Source organism: Grus americana, chromosome 4 (genome assembly GCF_028858705.1).
Source record: "Grus americana isolate bGruAme1 chromosome 4, bGruAme1.mat, whole genome shotgun sequence".
In the NCBI taxonomy this organism is placed as follows: Eukaryota; Metazoa; Chordata; class Aves; order Gruiformes; family Gruidae; genus Grus; species Grus americana.
In genome coordinates, this window is record NC_072855.1 from 33,212,499 (window position 1) to 33,232,221 (window position 19,723).

Here is a 19,723-nt window from a genome sequence, read left to right on the forward strand (position 1 = left end):
AAGAGGCTAGAGGGACACGAGTCCTTGTGAGCTCAGGCCCCAAGGACCAGAGAAAAAATAAAAGTCTTACTTAAGGCCACAGCTTACAGATCTATTAATTATTTATTCACACGATACTGATTTATATGTATTGTGCAACTGTTCATCTGTGGCCTCAGAACAATGAGCAGTACCCAGAAAGCCTTTACTGAAAAGCAACATTGCAATCAAGGACAATTTAGGCAAGTATATCTCCTAAGACATGCCGGTGGTTTATCAACTCTGATTTACAGCTCCCAAACTTCACAGAGCAAATTAAAAAGAACTCACCACAGGTGTGTTTCACATCTCTGAGGGCTTTGTATGTTCTTCATAGCCCCAGGTGTGCAGACAAAAATGCAGATGTACATCCAATTTACAAGCTGTTTAACCACCTTTGACAGAAGATCTAAGAGTTTCATGTCTCTGGGACAGTTCCGTGGTCTTTCAAGTACTATGTCAACTTATCTCTTTAACAGCAACTCAGTTAACAATAACAAAATGAAAATGGTTTGCTCCTGGTACATGATCCCGATGGTCAGTCAAAGCTCTAAAGTCTAACAAAATAAAAATTTATTGTCCTCTTAATTACTGAGGAAATAGTGAGAATTTAGATGGTTTAAAATTAGTTCAGATGGAACAGTAGCAAAAACACCATCTCCAGCTAATCTTAACAATGAGATCTATAATTTAAAGCCATTAGGACAGACTTCTATGCTACAAAAGCCTTTAACTCCAGCTCCCAACACTGGGAAGTCTTTAAGCATCCCTTTGAGCTAATATAATCTGCGGATATCCATTTCAGCTGCCCCCTCTACTCACGCAGAGGCTGACCTATTCAATATTTAGACAAGTGTGAGAAAACCGCAGCTCTGTGCTCTTCTCTGGTGTGGCTTGTTACTGTGAAACATCAAAAAAAACCATGGAAAAGAACTATAGACTCCCAACATCAGAATAAACACCACAGACGTGAACTACAAACATTCCCGTGGTGCTGGAGAGCAAGTTTCTCACAGAAGTTTGGAATTTAATAATAATAAACGTCTCTGAAATATCTAACTTACAATTCAGAACACAGGTCCTTCCTTAAAAGCACTAACAGAAGAAACAGACATTGTAGTGTGAAGCCCATTTGGGTTATGCTACAGAAGGCCTTACTGAATGATGCTCTATCACTATAGGAAAACTGATAGGACCCACATCAAATCCCCATTGCTGGGTTGTAATATTAATCCCAAGTTTTTCAGTCCACCAATTTGAGAAATTCCCAGCATTTGAACAGAACCAGCCCATGTGTTACTTCATAGCAAGCCTTGAGGTTTCAAAGATCATTGTTTTTTGTAAAGGTATCTGTTGAAGGCACAGGAAGCAGTGCTGATTTTCAGCATGGAACAAGAGACAGCCTTCTCAAAATGTGTTAATTTTCAGAAGATCAAGTTTGGGAAGAACATCAGGAACATGCATGCAAATACACTGACAGACATACTTGACAGCTGAAGGGACCAATCTGGAAGATGTTAAGATTGTGTTGCTATGTGTCTCAGTTTTTTGCATCCTATTCTCTACTGTGACAAACCTACTGCCTCAGGAAAACACCTTGTATTAAAAAACCAAACCACTTAAGACAGGTAACGGAATTTAGGGTGGCATTCTCTGAACATCAGCACCAGCCATTTCACTTTGAAGACTTCCAGAGCATAGTAGTTCTCACCCAAGGAATTAAATCCTTAGATCCATACTTTATTTGGTAATGCTTGAAAACTCTGGCCAAGAAAGTAACAGCTATTGGGTTTCAATGGTTATTTCAGGTTTACAGATATTCCCTTAACTCTTCAAAATAAAAAGCATTATATTTCCCTAATGAACACACTTAAACTCAAATTCACATAGATTTAGAGTAATTCTGCATTTATGTATACAGAGGTGGCATAATGAAGACCTGCTTTCATAGTTGGTTCACATGTAAGAGCTACACCACTTAAGCAGCTTTACTGTCTGTTTATAAGAACATTCCTTATTAGCCTGAAGGCATTCTAAGGCTAGATCACATGAGACAATTAAGTCATTCAGATAGTTCTCATAGTTCACATGGATGAAAAAACATCTAAAAAAAGACTATAGCTGGCTTAATATCACAGCCGGAAATGCAACAAAATAGTCAAATGCACTGTAAAATAAGCATAGGCTTGATCTTTTTGTTCCTTTTCAACAGGTAAAGGAAAAGAGACTAACTTATATTATTCAACTTCTAGACTTTCCAATCTGTAGAATATCAACTATCTTCATTAAACTAATAACAAATCTAATCTTGTTTCTTCTTCACCCCACAGTTTACAAGCTATTTGAGTTTTTCTGCAAAATTTCCAGGCTCTCCTTTTGGAGAGAGAGGTAAAGACAGAAAAAAACCTGACTAACCCAACTTCTTTACAAAAGCTAAAGCTCTTAACAAGAGGCTGAGAATTCAGCCTCAACACATCTATATTGAAATTCCTAATTAGAACTAGCTAGAGATACTACTTCTGCAACGTGGAAGACTTGGACCAAAATCTCCCTGCTTTAACAAGCACTTAAACACCACTTTTCCTGTGCCTGAAGTGCTTTAAGCACTGTACAAGCTACTAGCTGTTAAAAGGCAGAATCTTCCTCCTGGTTTTAACTTCACTGCAGAAGATATCTAGTTTATTCCAGTGCAGAACTGGAAAGACCTTTAAAGTGTCTAAGATATTTATCCATCAAACTGTTTCCTGTAGGATTCTTAAAGAAACTTACTTCCCATGAGCTGCCGAGTACAGTATTAGAAGATACTGAAAGAAAAGCAGGGATGGTTCAACAACAGAAGTTTTACTTCATGGAAAATTCCCACATATTACCATAGAATGCTTTTTTTTTTTAATGGATACATGAAACTTAAATTACTGTTTAGATGATACCAAAATAGTTTGTTTGAAAACTGCCATTTAGAGCTCTACAATATGTACTCTCTATCAGAATTGTTGGGAGACTTGAGGGGGTTTTGTTTCTTTTTTTTAAAACACAGTTTAAGACCTCTGGAATTTTTTTATATGAATGGACAGCCTTCCGAACTGAAGAAGATTAATTTTACACTTGACCTTACGTCTGCAAAATTGAGTACTCAAGAAAATCAAGTAATATCTGTCTATATTCTCTAGTAACAATCCTAATAACGTTTACATTATACAGCAGGAAAAATGTATCTTGGTTTTCACTTTTAATAAAGCCAACAAAAAAGAATGCTCAAAGTGCTGAAACAGAAGCACTTTGTTCTGTTTTCTGCATGTTGCTAGCACCATGACCTATGGTAGAATTGCCATCTTTCCTGCCTTGTTTTTATAGCTTGGGCAAGTTCCCCAGTCCTACCTGCTCTATGACCAACCATATGAGCACTTAGGTTCACATATGCATGAGGATCTTTTCAAGTCTCCGCACAACAAGAACACTGCTTGCACAGTTTCTTCCACAACTTGCAAAAAACCTTTGTAAACAACAAAAACACCCCCTCCCCTCCCAAAAACCCCAACAAACCATTTTGAGCAGATATGAAAGAAGATATCTGTCATCAGTAAGGTAACTTGCTATACCATACTGAAGACTACTGATGGTCAACTAAATGAAAGACCACCTAGGCATTGGACACTCAAAGATGTTAATCAGCTCTCAGAATCATAATCTTCCCAATTTTTAAAGGAAGTTTACACATTTTCATATAGTATCATGACAGATTTTAAAACATAGAATCATTTTAGTTGGAGAAGACCCTTAAGATCATCAAGTCCAACAATTAACCTAGCACTTGCAAGTCTACCACTACACCATGTCCCCAAGCACCACATCTACATGTGTTTTAAATACCTCCAGGGTATGATTTTTTTTGCTGCTGTTAAAAAAGCACAAGCACAGTGAGATGTACATTAATGCCTTGTTTTCCAGACACTGAAAGGAAATCTACAATATAAGAAGAGATGTTTACCCTCTGTTTCCTCTGATTTTCAACAGTGATGACTAAGAGCATGAAAGAAAGCGGTGTTAACTGAACCTTAAAGTATGCCTCCATCAACTTTTGTTTGAACCAGAGTATTGTGTTAGTGAAAGCATCCTATCCCAACATAAGAGTTTGAGTGAGATGCCAGCATCCACCTTTAACAACCTTTTCCAAGAGACAGCTTCACAGACTGTTACATTTAGACCTTATTTTTCCATTTGAGCTTGATCAGGACTACTACTCCCTTTTGCAATAAGCCACCTGACTGAAGTTATTCCCTCCCCCAGAGTTATATTTTTCTTACAGATGATTAAAACAAGCAGTCTTTTAACCTCTTTTCAAAGAGGTTAAGACAACAGATTACCATCTTTCATGATTGAGCGTGTGCCGCCTTTGGATGAAGCTTCTTTGATTTTCATGGCTTCCATAGCCTTCAGTAACTGACTATGCATGCTCTGCCATAGTACAGACAGAGATGACATAAATCATACAGTTCTTACTTGATAATACTTTATGGGTATCCAGCAATTGCCCTAGCTTTCCCGGCAACAGTGTTGTGTCACAAGCGTAAGCACAACTTGTTATCCATAATACACCATAGGTCCCTTTCAGGGTGACTGAACAACAGGATAAAACCTTCCAATAAATATTTGCATGCTTTATTCCCAAAGTGGTAGCTTTTCCTTTGGAACTGCCAAAAAGGATATTTGCTTTTGCTTAGCTCACGTAGTACCAGGAATTATTGTAATTTATCCTTAATCTTTAGTCAACAATGGAGACATGAGACTTGAATATCCACTGCATATACACACTGCACTAATATACTGCACACGTATTAGGAATAGGTCACTGTTTCTACAGGGAGAACTGGAGAAACAAAGGAAAGAGCACTAACTTCACACGTTTTTAGAGGCAGCTTTGCATCCAATTCAAAATTCTGTCTCATGAGAGGCAACATTTTTAGTCTTATTTACATTAAGACATTAAGATATTACAGTAAGTGCACAAGTTCATCATAACATAAGTTAGCAAGTTAAGAAGTGTAACAAAACATATTATGCCCAAGAAGGTAATTTTGCCAAAGCAGCAAAGCCAGTGCTGAAGCAATATGCCACAGAACTTGTAGAAATTACTTGATCCACTGGAATATCATCCATGAAAAACACAGAATTCACAAAAAAGAGCCTTGTGAATGTTTTAACACGAACAAGGAATAAACAGCCGCAAATACGTGAGTCTCTCCAATTTTACAGGCATACTAACAGTATGTTGTGTCCGGCTTCACATCATTGCTCTAAATGAATAGAAAATGGATAAAGAGGACAAACAGTCAGAGAACAGAGATCATATCCTAGAAATGCTTGCTATTTTTCCATCCTTGAAGTAATGCTAAAAGCAACACTAAAAACCTCAACCAGACAATTAATGCATTAGTATGGTAATAAATTTATAACCAGAGTCCTGCCTCAAGAAACTAGTCCTGACTCTTCAGACAGAGCACATGGGCAAGAACCAGAAGTGGAGTTGGACCTCCTCACTGAATGAGGCTAAAACTGTAGAGTTAACTATGGCACTGAAAGAACAAAAGCTTTAGCTAGTTAAAAATCACTAGAACAAAGCTTCACTGTAATACCAAGGCCACAAAAAAAAGTGGGCCCCATTCTACTTGGTACCAGCTGGCATTATTTCAGTTCATTTAAAAAAAAGATCATTTGTCTTTTCTTAAAATACAAGACATTGTACTGCAGAACATCCACACAATCTTTTTATTCTGTTGGAAGAACTATCTGCAACTGTGAAGATGGGGAAAAAAAAATCTTAAAAAAGCAAAATACTCCATCAGAAAGTTTTGCATCTATAAATGGGAAATTATACCAATGCTCTGTATAAGTTAGAAACGTATTAACTTGAAAGTCTAACGTATCATCCAATTTTAGAAGCTGACTCAGCACAGGAAACAGTTCAGGTTTAATAAGAGAAACACTGAAATACAACTATTCAACTGGTGAAAGTATGATGCTAAACAGCATTTGATAATCACTAAATATTACAGCCAATTTGGAGTTTATAGCCATGTTTATACAGCTTTCAATATAATACTTCAAGGCTATGTGGCTACATTCTTTATTAGGTTGGAAAAGATGAATCATGAGAAAAATTATATCAAGCTAGTAAAAAGGGGAGGGAGCATCAATTAATTTTCTGCCTGGAAAATACAGAGAAAGTGCCATGCTAAATTTAGGGAAAAGTTCTATTTTAAGACTATCATAAGCAAGTAGAAGAGGAATTTTATTTTATTTTTCTAGTCCAGAAATAGACTATTGCTTATCACGAGTTTCTCAACTGAGCTAATCAAGACGTAATGTTGCTGGCTGTATCATTGTCTACACTCCTAGATAAAAGGACCACATATGAGCTGATGAAACTCAGAGTCGAGCTATACCTAAATTAACAGTAGTTCAGCCAATTATCAATAAAAGCAACAAACAGAACAAGCACTTTGCAAAAAGTCTTATGCTTGCTGTATGACAGGAGCCCTGACTCTAAACAGCAGATAACAGGCAAGGAACTTGGTCATGATTAACACGCAGGCATTTGACACAAGGGAGTAAAAGGCAAAAGCATTAGACTCACATTAGAACTAGAGGAAATTAAAAACATACTGCCACAGTACCAGAGTTACAGGTCAGAACTGATTTACCCAGTAATTCCAGACTCACATTTATAACATCTGCTTGGCTACAGCACCTCTTTCAGAAAGACATCTGCTATTCACTTGGAGGACACAGGGCTTTCCAGTGATCCCCACTATCTTTCAAAAAGGACTTTTCAGTAAGTAATTAATGACAAGCAGCTTTTAATTCAGCAAATACACACTGATGCTCAGGAAACTAATTTGGATTGCCAACTCTCTTGAAAAGACCTGGAAATTGCTGCAAGTGGAAACATCATGTGAAGACTTTTCTATTTCCTGGCAGATAGAAACTAGCACCAGGTGGCCTGACTGGCATAAACACTAAAAAACAAACCCAGTATGAAGTCCTTAAAACTCTGCCAGATTTTGGAATGCCATCTGCCACTTAATCAGCTGTCATTCCTCCCCTTGCCATACAAGCAGACATACACATTAACACATTCAGATAATTTCAAATTCTTATTCAAGTGCAGTCTGCAGTGATGCACAGAGAGCTGACACCAAAGGGGTATCTACCACAGACCTTCCAGGAAAATCTGTTATTCTGCATGACTCTTCTATTATGTTTTTTTTTTAAAGCCACAACACAGGAGTTTTAATCATTACTTACCTCACTGTAGTCAAACAGCAAAAACTATATCCAAGTTTCATTGTTATACTTTTTTTTGTTACAGTTAAAACCTCCTTATGCTTCACCGGAAACAGAGTGTGACAGATAGCACAGACTGCATATTCTAAGAGCTAGGTAGCCAGAAGACAGTAAGTAGAAAAACACCCAAGACTTTTCTCCATATCCCTTGAAACTGGAATCAGTGATGGTTTATGATATTACCATTGCAAAATTGTTCTTCCAAAAAAAGGAACTAATATACTAATATAATTAAAAATTTAAGTGGCACCACAGAATATGTAAAAATGCATTCAGAAAACTCACCAAAACCCGAACAAGATAGGCTTTGGTGTCCACTTCTTCCAGGAGTACCTATGATGTTCAGAGAAGAGACAAAAAAGAGAATCACACTTCAAGCCACTAAGGGGCAGTAGTGGGTGTGCTTTTTTAAAAATTCTTTCCACATAAGCTCCTCAAATTCCACAATTTCAGTTTTATTTCTTGCAATGGCTGGTTCAACAGCAAGATTTAGCATTATAAGGTTAAACTGTCTGGAAAATTCATGATAGATTCCCAATAAGCAAAACATTTTTTTTTCCCCATTACAATTATCATACTTCATTTAAGCCAGGCAGCACCATTTCATTTTCCTCATTCATAGAAGACCACAGATAATAAAAACCAGTCGTCTATACCAGCATCATGGTAACTTTTTTCCACCTATATGCTCCAGTTATTTTATTTGTATAAAGGAGGTATAAATTAAAAGCGCTCTCAAGTGTGCTACCAATCAAGTTAGATATAAATGAAAGGTTAATCTACCTTCACTGTATTGTTTTAGAGTCATGTGAAAACTGACCTAAGAACTTCATTATTTTGAAGGATATTACTTAAATGAAAGCACTCTTTCAGACTGCTAGATATAAGTGCAAAACTTATGTGCAGAAGTTGGGAAATCTAGTCTGAGTTGTGTCTTGTAATTATGCAAACTTGTAAGCAAATGACAGAACATCATTTAAAAGACATTATCAAGTATTCTGGGTCCTCATGGGATACAAGTTTCAAGCAGATAGCAGACAATGAATGCCCTGATTTTTTTCCCCCCAGATAAAACAAATACATAAGGAACACTCTGCAGAGCCAGGTCTCCAATACTATGAACTACAAGGAAGAAGAGCAGACTGACCACCTCAATTACTCTGAAGTCAGAGGATAGCTGGTCTTTCTCAAGACAGAGGGATTCAAGAATACCAGTGAAAAATTGACTTTACCCAACAGCTGATTACCTCTAGCCTCATTGACTTTCCTTGCTGAGTGCAGTGGTCCAGACGATTTTGGTATGCACTGGTTCAGTGAAGTAGACCTGGCCTTGGCTCCTAGAAGTAGAAGCTTAGATGAGGTTTGAAGTACAACTGTGGCAGCAATTAAAGACATGCCTAACATTACGTATTTACAGTTAAGTACAAGATGCACAAACGTACTCTAACAAACACAAAAAGAGACAACTTCTAGAAAATTTAAGCTATACTTAACATTGCTTTACCAGAACTCACACTGGAAGAAATAAAAAGATGGTTTTAATAAAGCTTCTAAGCAGACAAGAACATTAGTAAAGATTTCACATTAGCACTAAGATTAAATTATTTAAGTCTCAAAACAGCAGCAAATACAAGACAGCTATGGAAACATTGGCTGAAAGGGACCTCCAGAAGCCAGCTGTCCAGCCTCCCACTCAGCACAGGGCCACCACCAAGATGAGATCAGTTGACCGTGCTTTTATCTAGCCATGCCTTGCAAACCTCCAGAAAGGGAGGCTCTACGGCCCCGCTGGGCAGCACTGCATCTCCCACTCCACAATTTGCAATCATTTCTCATTGCCACATCATCTGGTTCCACTGAGAACAGTTTGGCACCATCACCTTCGTAGCTGTTCTTTTCCAGTTATTGCAGACTGTTACAGTATCCCCTCACTCTCCTTTTCACCTGACTATGCCAGCTCAACTCCCTCAACCTCTCCTCACATATCATGTCTTCAGAGACCCTAACCATCTTCTTAAGTCTCCAGTTGACTATTCAGTTTCAAAACAACCCTCTTGAACTAGGAAGGCCCCAAAAGACAGAGCAGCCCAAGTGACACCAAGCCAAGGGGGGAACATCAGCTTCTTCTGGCCACACTGGTCCCGCAGATGCTGGAGGCACACTTCTAGAGCCCAGGTCACTGAAGATGTTAGGTAATGCACAGTTGTGCCACACATGTTGGACCCCAAAATAAAGCATCGGCTTGTCAGACAGAGATATAATTTGTGTTTGTTTCAAAGTGATTTACAGTTTGTGGCAAATTCTGTTTCTTTTCGCTGTTTACTGTTATAAAGCATGTCATTATAGCGTGACATTTGGCAGGCATGCCTTCTATTTATTCTCAATTATGTCAGATACCAGCTTAAAACTTAAGCCTAAAGCAGGAGCATAGTATTTAATTAGGTTTATCCAATTACAATAACCAGTTCACCACAAAGATGGTCAGAAGCAAGCTGATTATAACTAGGATTTAGGAGACAGAGACAGCAAGCTTATTTATCTGCTCCCATTATGTCTTTAATTTTGGACAGAGAATGAGCTGTCAACTGCTGTTTGTGGCTTGAGTGGAGAAGCACTGTTGGCTGATCCAGGGGTCCTAGCTCAAATAGGAACTAGAATACTGCAATACAAAACCAGAAAGTACATTTAAATTAATGTTTTCTTTAGGACCAGATGATCAAGCACAACTGTCTTATCTCCATTAAAAGTTAGAGCAAACCTCTGCTTCCACTTCAGTCAGTAAGAAGAATATCAAGAAAAAGCAGGATGAACAGCTAAGTTGTTTCTGGGACTCTTCCCTTAGAAAGGCAGGACAATGTCATCCATATATGAAAGAAGATACTTCATCTAATAAGATCTTAATTAAAAAAAAAAAGAAATCCCCATCCCCCAAGGTCTTTTCTGTCCTGAAAGGGGTAAAGATAATGCAAAGTCTGCATGAGAACGAGGACAACCATAGAATGGGGATAAATTCACGGTAGGTCTACCCTGCAGATCACCAGCAGCCACAGAGTCTGTGCCTGATCTTTGTGACAGAACTCTTATTAAAACAACATAAACCCCACGGGATGACACCTGCCACATAGGAAAGTGCATTTAGTTCCTGTGCCATGCAAGCCTTAGCCATATCACCATGCAGACCTCCTCCGCATTTGCCTAAATAGCCCAATCAGTTACAACAATACAAAAGACATTTTAGCCTTCCTATGAATGCTTACAAAACTTGAAGCACCACTGATGTGATTTTACTTCCTCGCACTATTTTCCAAGCCCACTGTTTAATAAACGCTGCTTCAGGGAGGCAGCCAACTGCAAAAGGTAAGGTACCATAACAGTAGTAACTATAGTTTCACTCTATATCTACAGGCAGACCCATATACCTTTTGGAGTTGACTTCAGCGAGTGTAATCTTGGTCTTGGTACTGCTTTCAAAGGGACAGATCCCAAAGTACCATTCTGGCAGGCTGGTTTTGAAGGCCATTCTCCATTCTTGATTATGACCGTGGCACTTGCAGCTGCAACACAGAACAACAAAGAATTCACTCTAGGTAGTATCTAGTTCAGGGAAAATTAAATCCTAAAACGAGCTTGTTTTACCTGAAGCTAAAGTCAAAAGAAACACGAGTTGCAATAAAGGTATTATGACCAGCTCTGGTACCTTCAGTACAAACAGACTGATGAGCTGTAACACATCAGTACATGACTGTTACAAACACTTCTCAGAACTAGACATACAGCTTTCAACTATGCATAAGAGGGGGACATACATAAAAGTATATGGATGAAGATGCATAACTAGAAGTCTGATCTTACTGAAGAAAGCCAATGCAGAATATATTTCTGTTTAAGCAAAGAAAAAGCATCATCAGCACACAAGAGACATTCTGGCCACAGAATTGACCGTTAAAAAAAAATAAAAACTGAATAAAACTCAGACAACTTTCTCATGGAACACCTTCCCCGTCCTCTCTCGTTTGAGCTGAGCGCACTGTTTCAATGACATGATACATGCACCACCAGCGGACTCCGTGCCCCTTCCATCCTCTTTGTGGGGCACTAAAAACATGTGTGAGCCCAGCTGCATTACCTGCTACCAAGCAAGTTTTAAGAAAGGTTCCTGTAGTCTCTGTTTATAACAGCGACCTCCTCAGTAATAGCAGACCTTCAAAGACTGCCCCCTGCCCCGAGAGCACTGAAGTCATACAGCAAAATGCTGTCTGCAAAACAGGGTAGATACCACAGAAGATATTTTGTTCTATCTACCCTGTTAGTTAATTGCTTGTTGTCCTGCCTTTCCCAATTTGGGTCTATTTCAAAACAACTTGAGAGAAGTTTGGGCTTATTGTCACAATGAAAGTTTTTTCCTTGCAACAAAAAACCCCTGAAATTTACGGAAAGAATTGTGTTATTTTTCCAGAAAAAACATGAAAATACTTCTAAAATAAGTATAGATTGAGTACACTTTGGTTTACATACTAAAAAATTATGTATCCTGACACATTAAAGAGAAAGAAATTGACATTGCATTTACAAGTGAAAACTAAGTCACACTGGAATAGTTTGTCACACTGTTGCTTTTTCCTCTAGTCCTTTAAAGAAAAAAACGGCCAGGTGTCATATAATATCAGGTTTGCCTCGGATTAGTGTTTTAATGAGGCCATTTTTTTCTTTGAAGGTACCATGAACTACATATCTAATACTGTTCATTGAAAGATGGAACATGTATTCTTGAGATTGTTTTAGTGTCTTTAAATGCACTTGCCTAAACCAAGTTAACTACTTCAAAAAGATGCTTTTTGGCCAGTAATCAATACATTTTCAACCACAGAAACAGGGATAGAACTGCTTTCCCCTTTTAGGAACATATGCAATGAAGTCCTCCTCTTTTTTTAAATAAAGAAAGTTGGAGCCTCTCTAAAGGGACAAAAGCTAAATGTTTGGAAAAAAAACAATTATGCACAAGGAACAATTTGCATAACACATCAACAATACAGTTATTCTACAGGAATCTGATCCTGATCAACATCAGATGATTCAAACCAATTTTAGTAAAGTAGGAGGCATGAAACAATCCTTAACTTTTTCTGTAAATCACTAAATTAAGGATTTTTTGCTCAGAGTTCACTGCAAGCAGCTAACAATTGCCTACAAGCGGCTGTACTACTTTCTTCTAAATTGGAAGCATGCCATGAAGTTACACTTTGGGTAAGTGAGCGCACTTCTGGTAGAGGACTAGTTTGGGCACTGGTTTGTCCTGTTAGAAGCTCTGGAGGCAGCTAATCAGGATGCATGCAGAAAAAAAAAGGCTAATTTGCAAAGTTTGGTCACTGTACAGTTCAAAGATGGTTATTCATAAAATTAGGAGTAGCCACCGCAATCTTGATGAAAGATGGACAATATGAAGTGATCTCACCCGAGCTTAGATCTAAAGTGTTTAAAAACTCATTAGAAGAATTTTAGCAAAGTATTGACTGTACAGAAATGCAGCTCCAGGTCAGTTGCTAGGATCAGCTTTTTAACTTCTGAAACACTATTTCCTTTATATGCAATCACTCTAATGCAATTCAAATTTAGTTTCTTGTTCATATCCTCAGAGTTTAAACATTTCAGTACGTTCAAATGACAAGGTTTTCAGCTCAGCACTGAAATCGAGAAGATTATTGCTAAAAATTCAATTTTTCAATGCGCAAACTGTCAGCTTACATGCAAAATAGGCTTTTATTAACAACAGCATTTCAAACTTCATGATTTCCAAACTTCTCAAATAGTAAGTCTTTAGAGAAAAGAATTATAAAACTCAAGTGCTCGTTAGACAAAAAAACATCCTAATGCTGCCACGGGAAACTACCAATCCAAGGACATCCCATAACAAAGGGCTGAGCTGACACAGCAGGAGAAACTCTTTTGCCTTTTTTTTTTCCCTCCACTAACCCAAGGCAAACTCCTTAAGCAAAACAAGCCAAGCAACTTTATCAATTTAATGCTGTTGACAGGACCACAACAGTTTTGTAAATTTCATGACATTCACAGCATAAGCCTCCTATCTTGATCTTTGTGTGTCCCACCAATCTAATAAGAACATTTTAGGTTTACAAACACAGGGTTTTTTTCCCTGACATAATTGTCTAGTAGAGTACATGAAAGAATAAAAAACAAGAACAGCATTGCACTTACTATTAGAGTACAAAGTAATTTCATTAGTTCTTTCCCATTTGATTCAGTCATAAAAACTTCACTTTACTAACATATTAATTACATGTAACCTAAACTCATTATACTCACAAAACCTGACCATCAGGCATAAAACGTTCTCATCAAGTGTAAGAAATTAACTAAAGAAAAATAATCTCACAGAAAATCAGCAAGTCAAAACATTGCATATATTTACCAACCTCCACAAAACAAAATACATGCTTTAAAATAGAAATAAAAAGGAATACGACCTACTTCTTTTCCCAGTAAACGTGGCTAACAAAGGAATAATACAAAAGCTGTAAGATCCCACTACCAGCAATGTCAGTAAGGTAATATCATACTGGCTTCCTGAGTCAGTCGGTGGTGTTAGTGTAGAATTGATGAAAATAATAGGAGAAAAATTAGTTTCTGTGCAACTGCGGAGTCCTCCTGGTATAGTCATTTAAAAAGGATCAAAGCAAGCTTAAAGCCAAAGAGACTGCAGCCATGTTCAACCTCTCATATTGCTCTTGCTTGCTCTTCGTGAATCGGAGTGGAAAAAATTGTAAGCTTGAAGGCAGTGGACAAAACCGATTAAATCAGCTAGCGAATCAGGCTAAATGAGGAGTCATCTGTTTGATACTTAATCTGAATACACGTCTTTGTTATGAAGCGATGACCCTTTCCTTTGTTACATGAGGGAGTAAAACAAAGAGAGGACAAAGCTGCTTAGGAATTCCAGATACAGTCCTAAACCTGAACAGCAAAAGTCAACATGGCTGTCACAGTAACCGAACCGACCTGATTACACAGGAACAAGCACTGCATATTTTATAACACATACTCTTATTTCTTTGAGGAATATGTTAGGTCTTAGGTTTTTAATGAAGGTACTACAGGGGGGAAAAAAAAGAACAAGCGAAAATTTAGTTATATATTTATACATATGCGCATACATAAGCTATAGAGGTATGTTAAATCACTGTTCTCTTTTTCAATCCACTGAAGACAGATTTAAATGACATCTGGCACAAAGGAAAGGCCTTTGCCCAGTCTCTAAGATATAACAGATGATGCGATAGTAACAGAATATCTGAATGTACTCATTTGAATATATATAGCTGGGAACACTAGTATGTCTGACAGTCAGTTACATGTTTTTTCCTTCGTATTTTTGCCCCTAAAACCCCTACAATTGCTGGTACAGATCCTTTGCAGAGCTTCAAATCAAAGCTAGTTCTGTTATTTTTCTCCTTAGTTTTAATCAAGATGTTTTAATTGGGATGGATTTGGTTCAGGTGATACACCAATGTTTACAGAAATTAGAATTCCTTAGAAATTGAAGGAGTCTACACATGCAAAGTTTTACCTTCTAGAAGCAATTTCACTTACCTGCTTTTGATCTCATCTATACATTTTGTCTTAAAACTCTGAAAGGAGATATAATCTAGTTCAAAAAGAGCACTTCATATCAAAAACCTATTCCTATATTGTTCAAATATTATTACTGGTAATCCATTCACATCTTTCAGACTTACTTCTTTTTACACTATATGTAAACACAAGGAAACTTTTGCTAAAGACCCCCCACTGGTTTTGTAATGTTTCAGGATGAAAGAGGAGCTGTACTGAAACCTCTACTCATCGAACCAAAATCCAAGGCTCAAAGCTCCTTCAGGTGGCAGGTCTCAAGAAGGAAAGCTGTAAATTAAGAGGCAAAAAGAGCAAGACCTGGAGCTACTAGTAAGTTGTACAATGAGAATTAACACACCAGCCTTTGTCTGACAGGAGTCCCCTTCAAGGGGATTCTTTTCAACAAGCACTTGATGCTGGCTATCAGTTAAAACCCATAACCCTGATGGATACTTACAATTACTGCTGAAAATACTTCGCTCACTCTGAGTGCTGCTGACTGATGAGATGCTAGGTGTTCTCTCAAGCACTGATCTTTTGACAGGCACTTTGGATTTGGCAAGCAGTTTACTGGAGCTAGCCCAGGAGGCTGGGGAATTTTTCAGAGAGGCATGCTTCTCTCTTGGCGAAGATCCTATACACATCAATTGAGGGGGAAGGGGGAGTGAAAGAAAAGAACAAAAAGAGTTGGAAAGAAGCTTAAACAATTGCCTCTTCTATGTACATACCTAGAAGCAAAAATATTTATACATTAAAATACATATAAAAAGGCTTAATCTACCTCATATTGATATAGAAAAAAATTTTCTGTAATGCAGAAACACATTTCTAAGGATGTAAAGGATCCTGTTTTACCTGCATACTGACCTCAGGAACAAGTCAAGAGCTTTACAGACTAGCCTTCAAGGCAGACATTTGCAGGCACGAGGAGTCTTTCTAGAATTCTCCTACCTCTGTATTATGGTTAGCTGTACTGGCAATCCCATAAAAATACAACCTCTGGCTCAAAGACAATCCAAGAAAAATTCTTTTGTTTGTTCTTGCCCCCAAAACAGAGCTTGTTTCCTCCCCTCCCCAACTCCCCTTCCCCCCCACATTTGACAGAGCACTCTAAAAGATAATACCCTTTCAAGGACAAACACTGCACAAGAGTATCAAATTGCGTTGTACTCACATAATATACTGAAAACTAACTAGTTTTGCAGAACTAGTTAGAGAGCACTCCCTGGAACCACGTTCTTAATGGACAACTGGTGCAGACACATTTTTGTATTAATTGCTGTTTTCATTTGAGCTTGTTGATTACAAATGCCCAGTAGTTAAGTTAATCAAATAGGAAGAGTATCTATGTAGGAGACAGGTGTGCAATCCTCAGACAAGAGCTTACTCTTGTAGTACTAACAAAGCAACTACACTTTCTGCAAGAAAATTTGAGTTAAATTAAGCTTTTAGGTTATTTCCGAAAAACGTGCACCCAGGTTAAAACTATAACGGCCCAAAGGAAGTTAGGGACACACAGACTTGTCTTTCTAGCACTGAGTTGACTCCTGTCAGCTCTGATGTCAAGATCTTTATACAGTTCTCTGAATAACTATAGAAAAGAGGTTTTCATTTTTGTACAAAACCAGAGATATGGAAAACAGACAAATATTTTTTAAAAAATATTTTGTTATTTATTATAACAAAATATATTTCACAAAATATCTTAACTTCTGATGTCATTGCAATTTTCAAATCTGACAGACACATTTTATCTTACTTGAAGGGATGACTACAGTGTTACAGACTTTACTTACAACAATCAAGTTTCTATTTAAAGGGAATACCCTTCCCTTTATTTCTGTCACTATAAACCACATTTCAATTTTGCTTAAGCTATGTAAAAGACTGTTGAAATATGACAAAATTAGCTAGTAATTCCACTTTATTCAACATCAATTTTGCTGCAGGATCTCCACACTTACCAGCAACCAAGAAACCATCGATTTGTACTAAGACCAAGAAAGCATGACATTAAAGGGATTACATTAAGATGTAGGCAAGAAAAACATTTATGCCCAATGCCTGCTTTTCAACAGTAGGTGGTGTGACAGGATTAGATAACTTGTCTCAAAATATCCTGCATCAAGTACACAAAACCAGGACAGCACTAGTACAGGAAGGTACGTCCAAGCTGTTTGCCTCACTTCAGATCAACTCAGTAACAAAAGAAAAACCCTACATACAACATATACTAAACATGCATTAGGATATTATATAATACTGGTCACTGAATATAATACACAGACTTCAATGAGTCATTAAACATGCTTTACGTCAGACCTCTCTTCAGAGGTACACTTTTACTACTTGTTTGGCACTACTATGCAGAACTGTGATTCTGTATACAGCTTTATAGTCATACCAGGTTGTAGCCTGGTATTAAATCTCTGAGACAAAATTATCAGTCATATTTTAGAATTTTTTGTAAGTTACAGCAATGGACACTTTAATATATCCAACTTGCTAAAGAGCATCCAACCTTTGCCATGCTATGAGTACACCACAAACCACAAGCTCACACTGATTGAAAACACCTCTGAAACACAGCACTCCAGACAACATACCTGAAATTATTTGTGTGATTGACCAAAAAAAAATTCTGTGACATGTGAATTTCATACAACAAATCTAACAGCTTTCCAAAACTTTCCACATTGTTTTCTAAAAGCTTGTTTCATTAATGGATCAACATACCAGAAAAGTAGTTAATCCAGATCAGTCAAAAATTCCTTTTCTAAATAGCCTCTCAGCAAAAGAAGGTGTTACCCTCCAAAAAACAAACAAACAAAAAGGGCCACTGCACAAACACTGCATGTTAAGTTTGTATGACTTAGTAAGTTAAAGCTTTACATTTCAAAAGGCAGCTAGAGGACCAAATGGAGCTTATCAGTTGTGTTTTATTGTTTAAAGATGAGGGTAGCGTGCTTGATTGCTATTGTGCTGGACTCACTCATGCAGTTCAAGAGGTACAGGAAACAAAATCCTGGTTTCTTCACAGTGATTTTCACTCAAGAGGGGTGGAGACACACACATGAAAACACTCAGTCTCTTCTCGTACAGCACGTTCCCTATATATGCCTTGCAGCCAGCCCAGCTTCTCTGCAGATGCTGAAACACGGCAGTGCTCTAAACCAGCTGTGAACTCAAACCTCCTCAGTGAGCACAGCAAGCTCTAAGATGTCCAGTTTCAGAAGCACGTCAAACAGATGACCTTTGCTCTTTTCTTAGTTCTGCTGCTGCTTGGTACTTTCCTGTAAGACTCCTATTAAAGTAATTACTCAAGTAGTCAAATACATTTTTCAAAAGCTCAGCTCGAGGGATAATTTAAGTCATGACACAAGATCATTAAGCAACTACTCTAGGTGTTACTTCAATTAACAACAATGGTTTTACAAAAGTATTTTTATGAATTAAAATGCAAAGGTTTTGAAGACAGAAGCAGGAAGATACGGTATATAAACAAAAGTACTGGAAACAAGCACAAAAGCAGGATATTTAGTGAACCATTGCTATAAAGACAACAAGAAATAGCATCAAAGTAATAGGCTTTCATCAGTTATTTAATCTAGTCACTGAAGTGGAATACTAGAAATATTACATTCCTCTACAGTGAAGTAATGAGTTGGCAATTCTTTAGAAAAAAGTCTCTATGCAACCACCACGTTACTTCAAGTATGTTAAAGTATCTCTTGTATTGGAATAGAAATAAGCAAAGAACAAAGCTCATTTTCAAGAAGCTCTGAAGTCAGATTTCATAACCTTACTCAAATAATCATCCTCTCACGTGAATCCTTCAATGGTGGTTATTGTCAAGAATAAATTAAGCCTTCCTTTAAACAGCACTGGAGCCTAAAAAATTCAAACTGAGAACACAAACATAGTAGTGGTGAACTTGGGACTTTGTTGACACCAAGTAGATTGTAAAGCTGAGTATGAATTTCAGAATTGGTGAATACAGTGTCCACTGTTTCAAACCATATCAATATATTTCACATCTAGAACTGAGCACGGAGCAACTGGCATTCACAGAGCTACACAACTCCTGGAAATGAATGGTTGGAAGCCTTTCCCACACAGAAACTTAGGGCAGACTAAGTGCAAAAGAAGTCTTTGGAAGGATGTTTTTTGTTGCTGTTTTTGTTTAACCCTAAAGCTAACAGTAATAGTTGGTTTGGCCTTTCATTGCCTTATCTCTTGAATATGTTGAATTTTGGATTTTTGTCTTATGATTGTCTAATTTTTCCCCACACGTTTAAAAATCCAGAGGACTCTAGTTTAGGAGTGCTCAACTAAGCTTTTCAAAAAAAAAATTAAGTATGATGAAAAAGTACAATCTAAGCCTACAGTACAAGGTCTTTATAAAGCAAGAGGAGTAGACCTTCAAGAAAACATGCTATTTTTTGGCATCTACTGAAAGGAGAAAGCAAATAATGGAAAGACAAACTGGACTTTGGTATTGTTTCCAGCAAATCAATCTTAACATACTTGTAAGAGCGTTTATAGTTGCTATTTTGAGCACTGTAAAGCAGTAGCAATACAAACACATTTCTGATGGCTGCAAGCTCCCCAGGTTGCTTGAATTGCCATTCAGCAATATTAGTTATACTATATTATGCTGTACATATATCGGTGTTCCTTTGAGGAATAAAGAGGGGTTACAGCATAGTTCTACCAAAGATCCACAGATAATCTC

The 19,723-nt window shown here is 37.5% G+C and overlaps 1 protein-coding gene across 11 annotated transcripts in view; it reads right to left on the reverse strand.

Annotated features, from left to right (window-relative positions):
- Positions 1 to 19,723, reverse strand: part of MTUS1 (microtubule associated scaffold protein 1) — a 124,902-nt gene that overhangs the window by 59,384 nt on the left and 45,795 nt on the right. For 8 of the 11 annotated variants that reach the window (XM_054823458.1, XM_054823462.1, XM_054823468.1 and 5 more), the window contains 4 exons: positions 15,446 to 15,622; positions 10,782 to 10,916; positions 8,595 to 8,699; positions 7,648 to 7,695 (listed from right to left, as the gene is read on the reverse strand). In XM_054823458.1, the coding sequence (XP_054679433.1) occupies positions 7,648 to 7,695; positions 8,595 to 8,699; positions 10,782 to 10,916; positions 15,446 to 15,622 (465 nt within the window). The remainder of the gene's footprint in view (positions 1 to 7,647; positions 7,696 to 8,594; positions 8,700 to 10,781; positions 10,917 to 15,445; positions 15,623 to 19,723) is intronic. The other 3 variants (XM_054823466.1, XM_054823464.1, XM_054823467.1) reach the window with 2 other exon arrangements.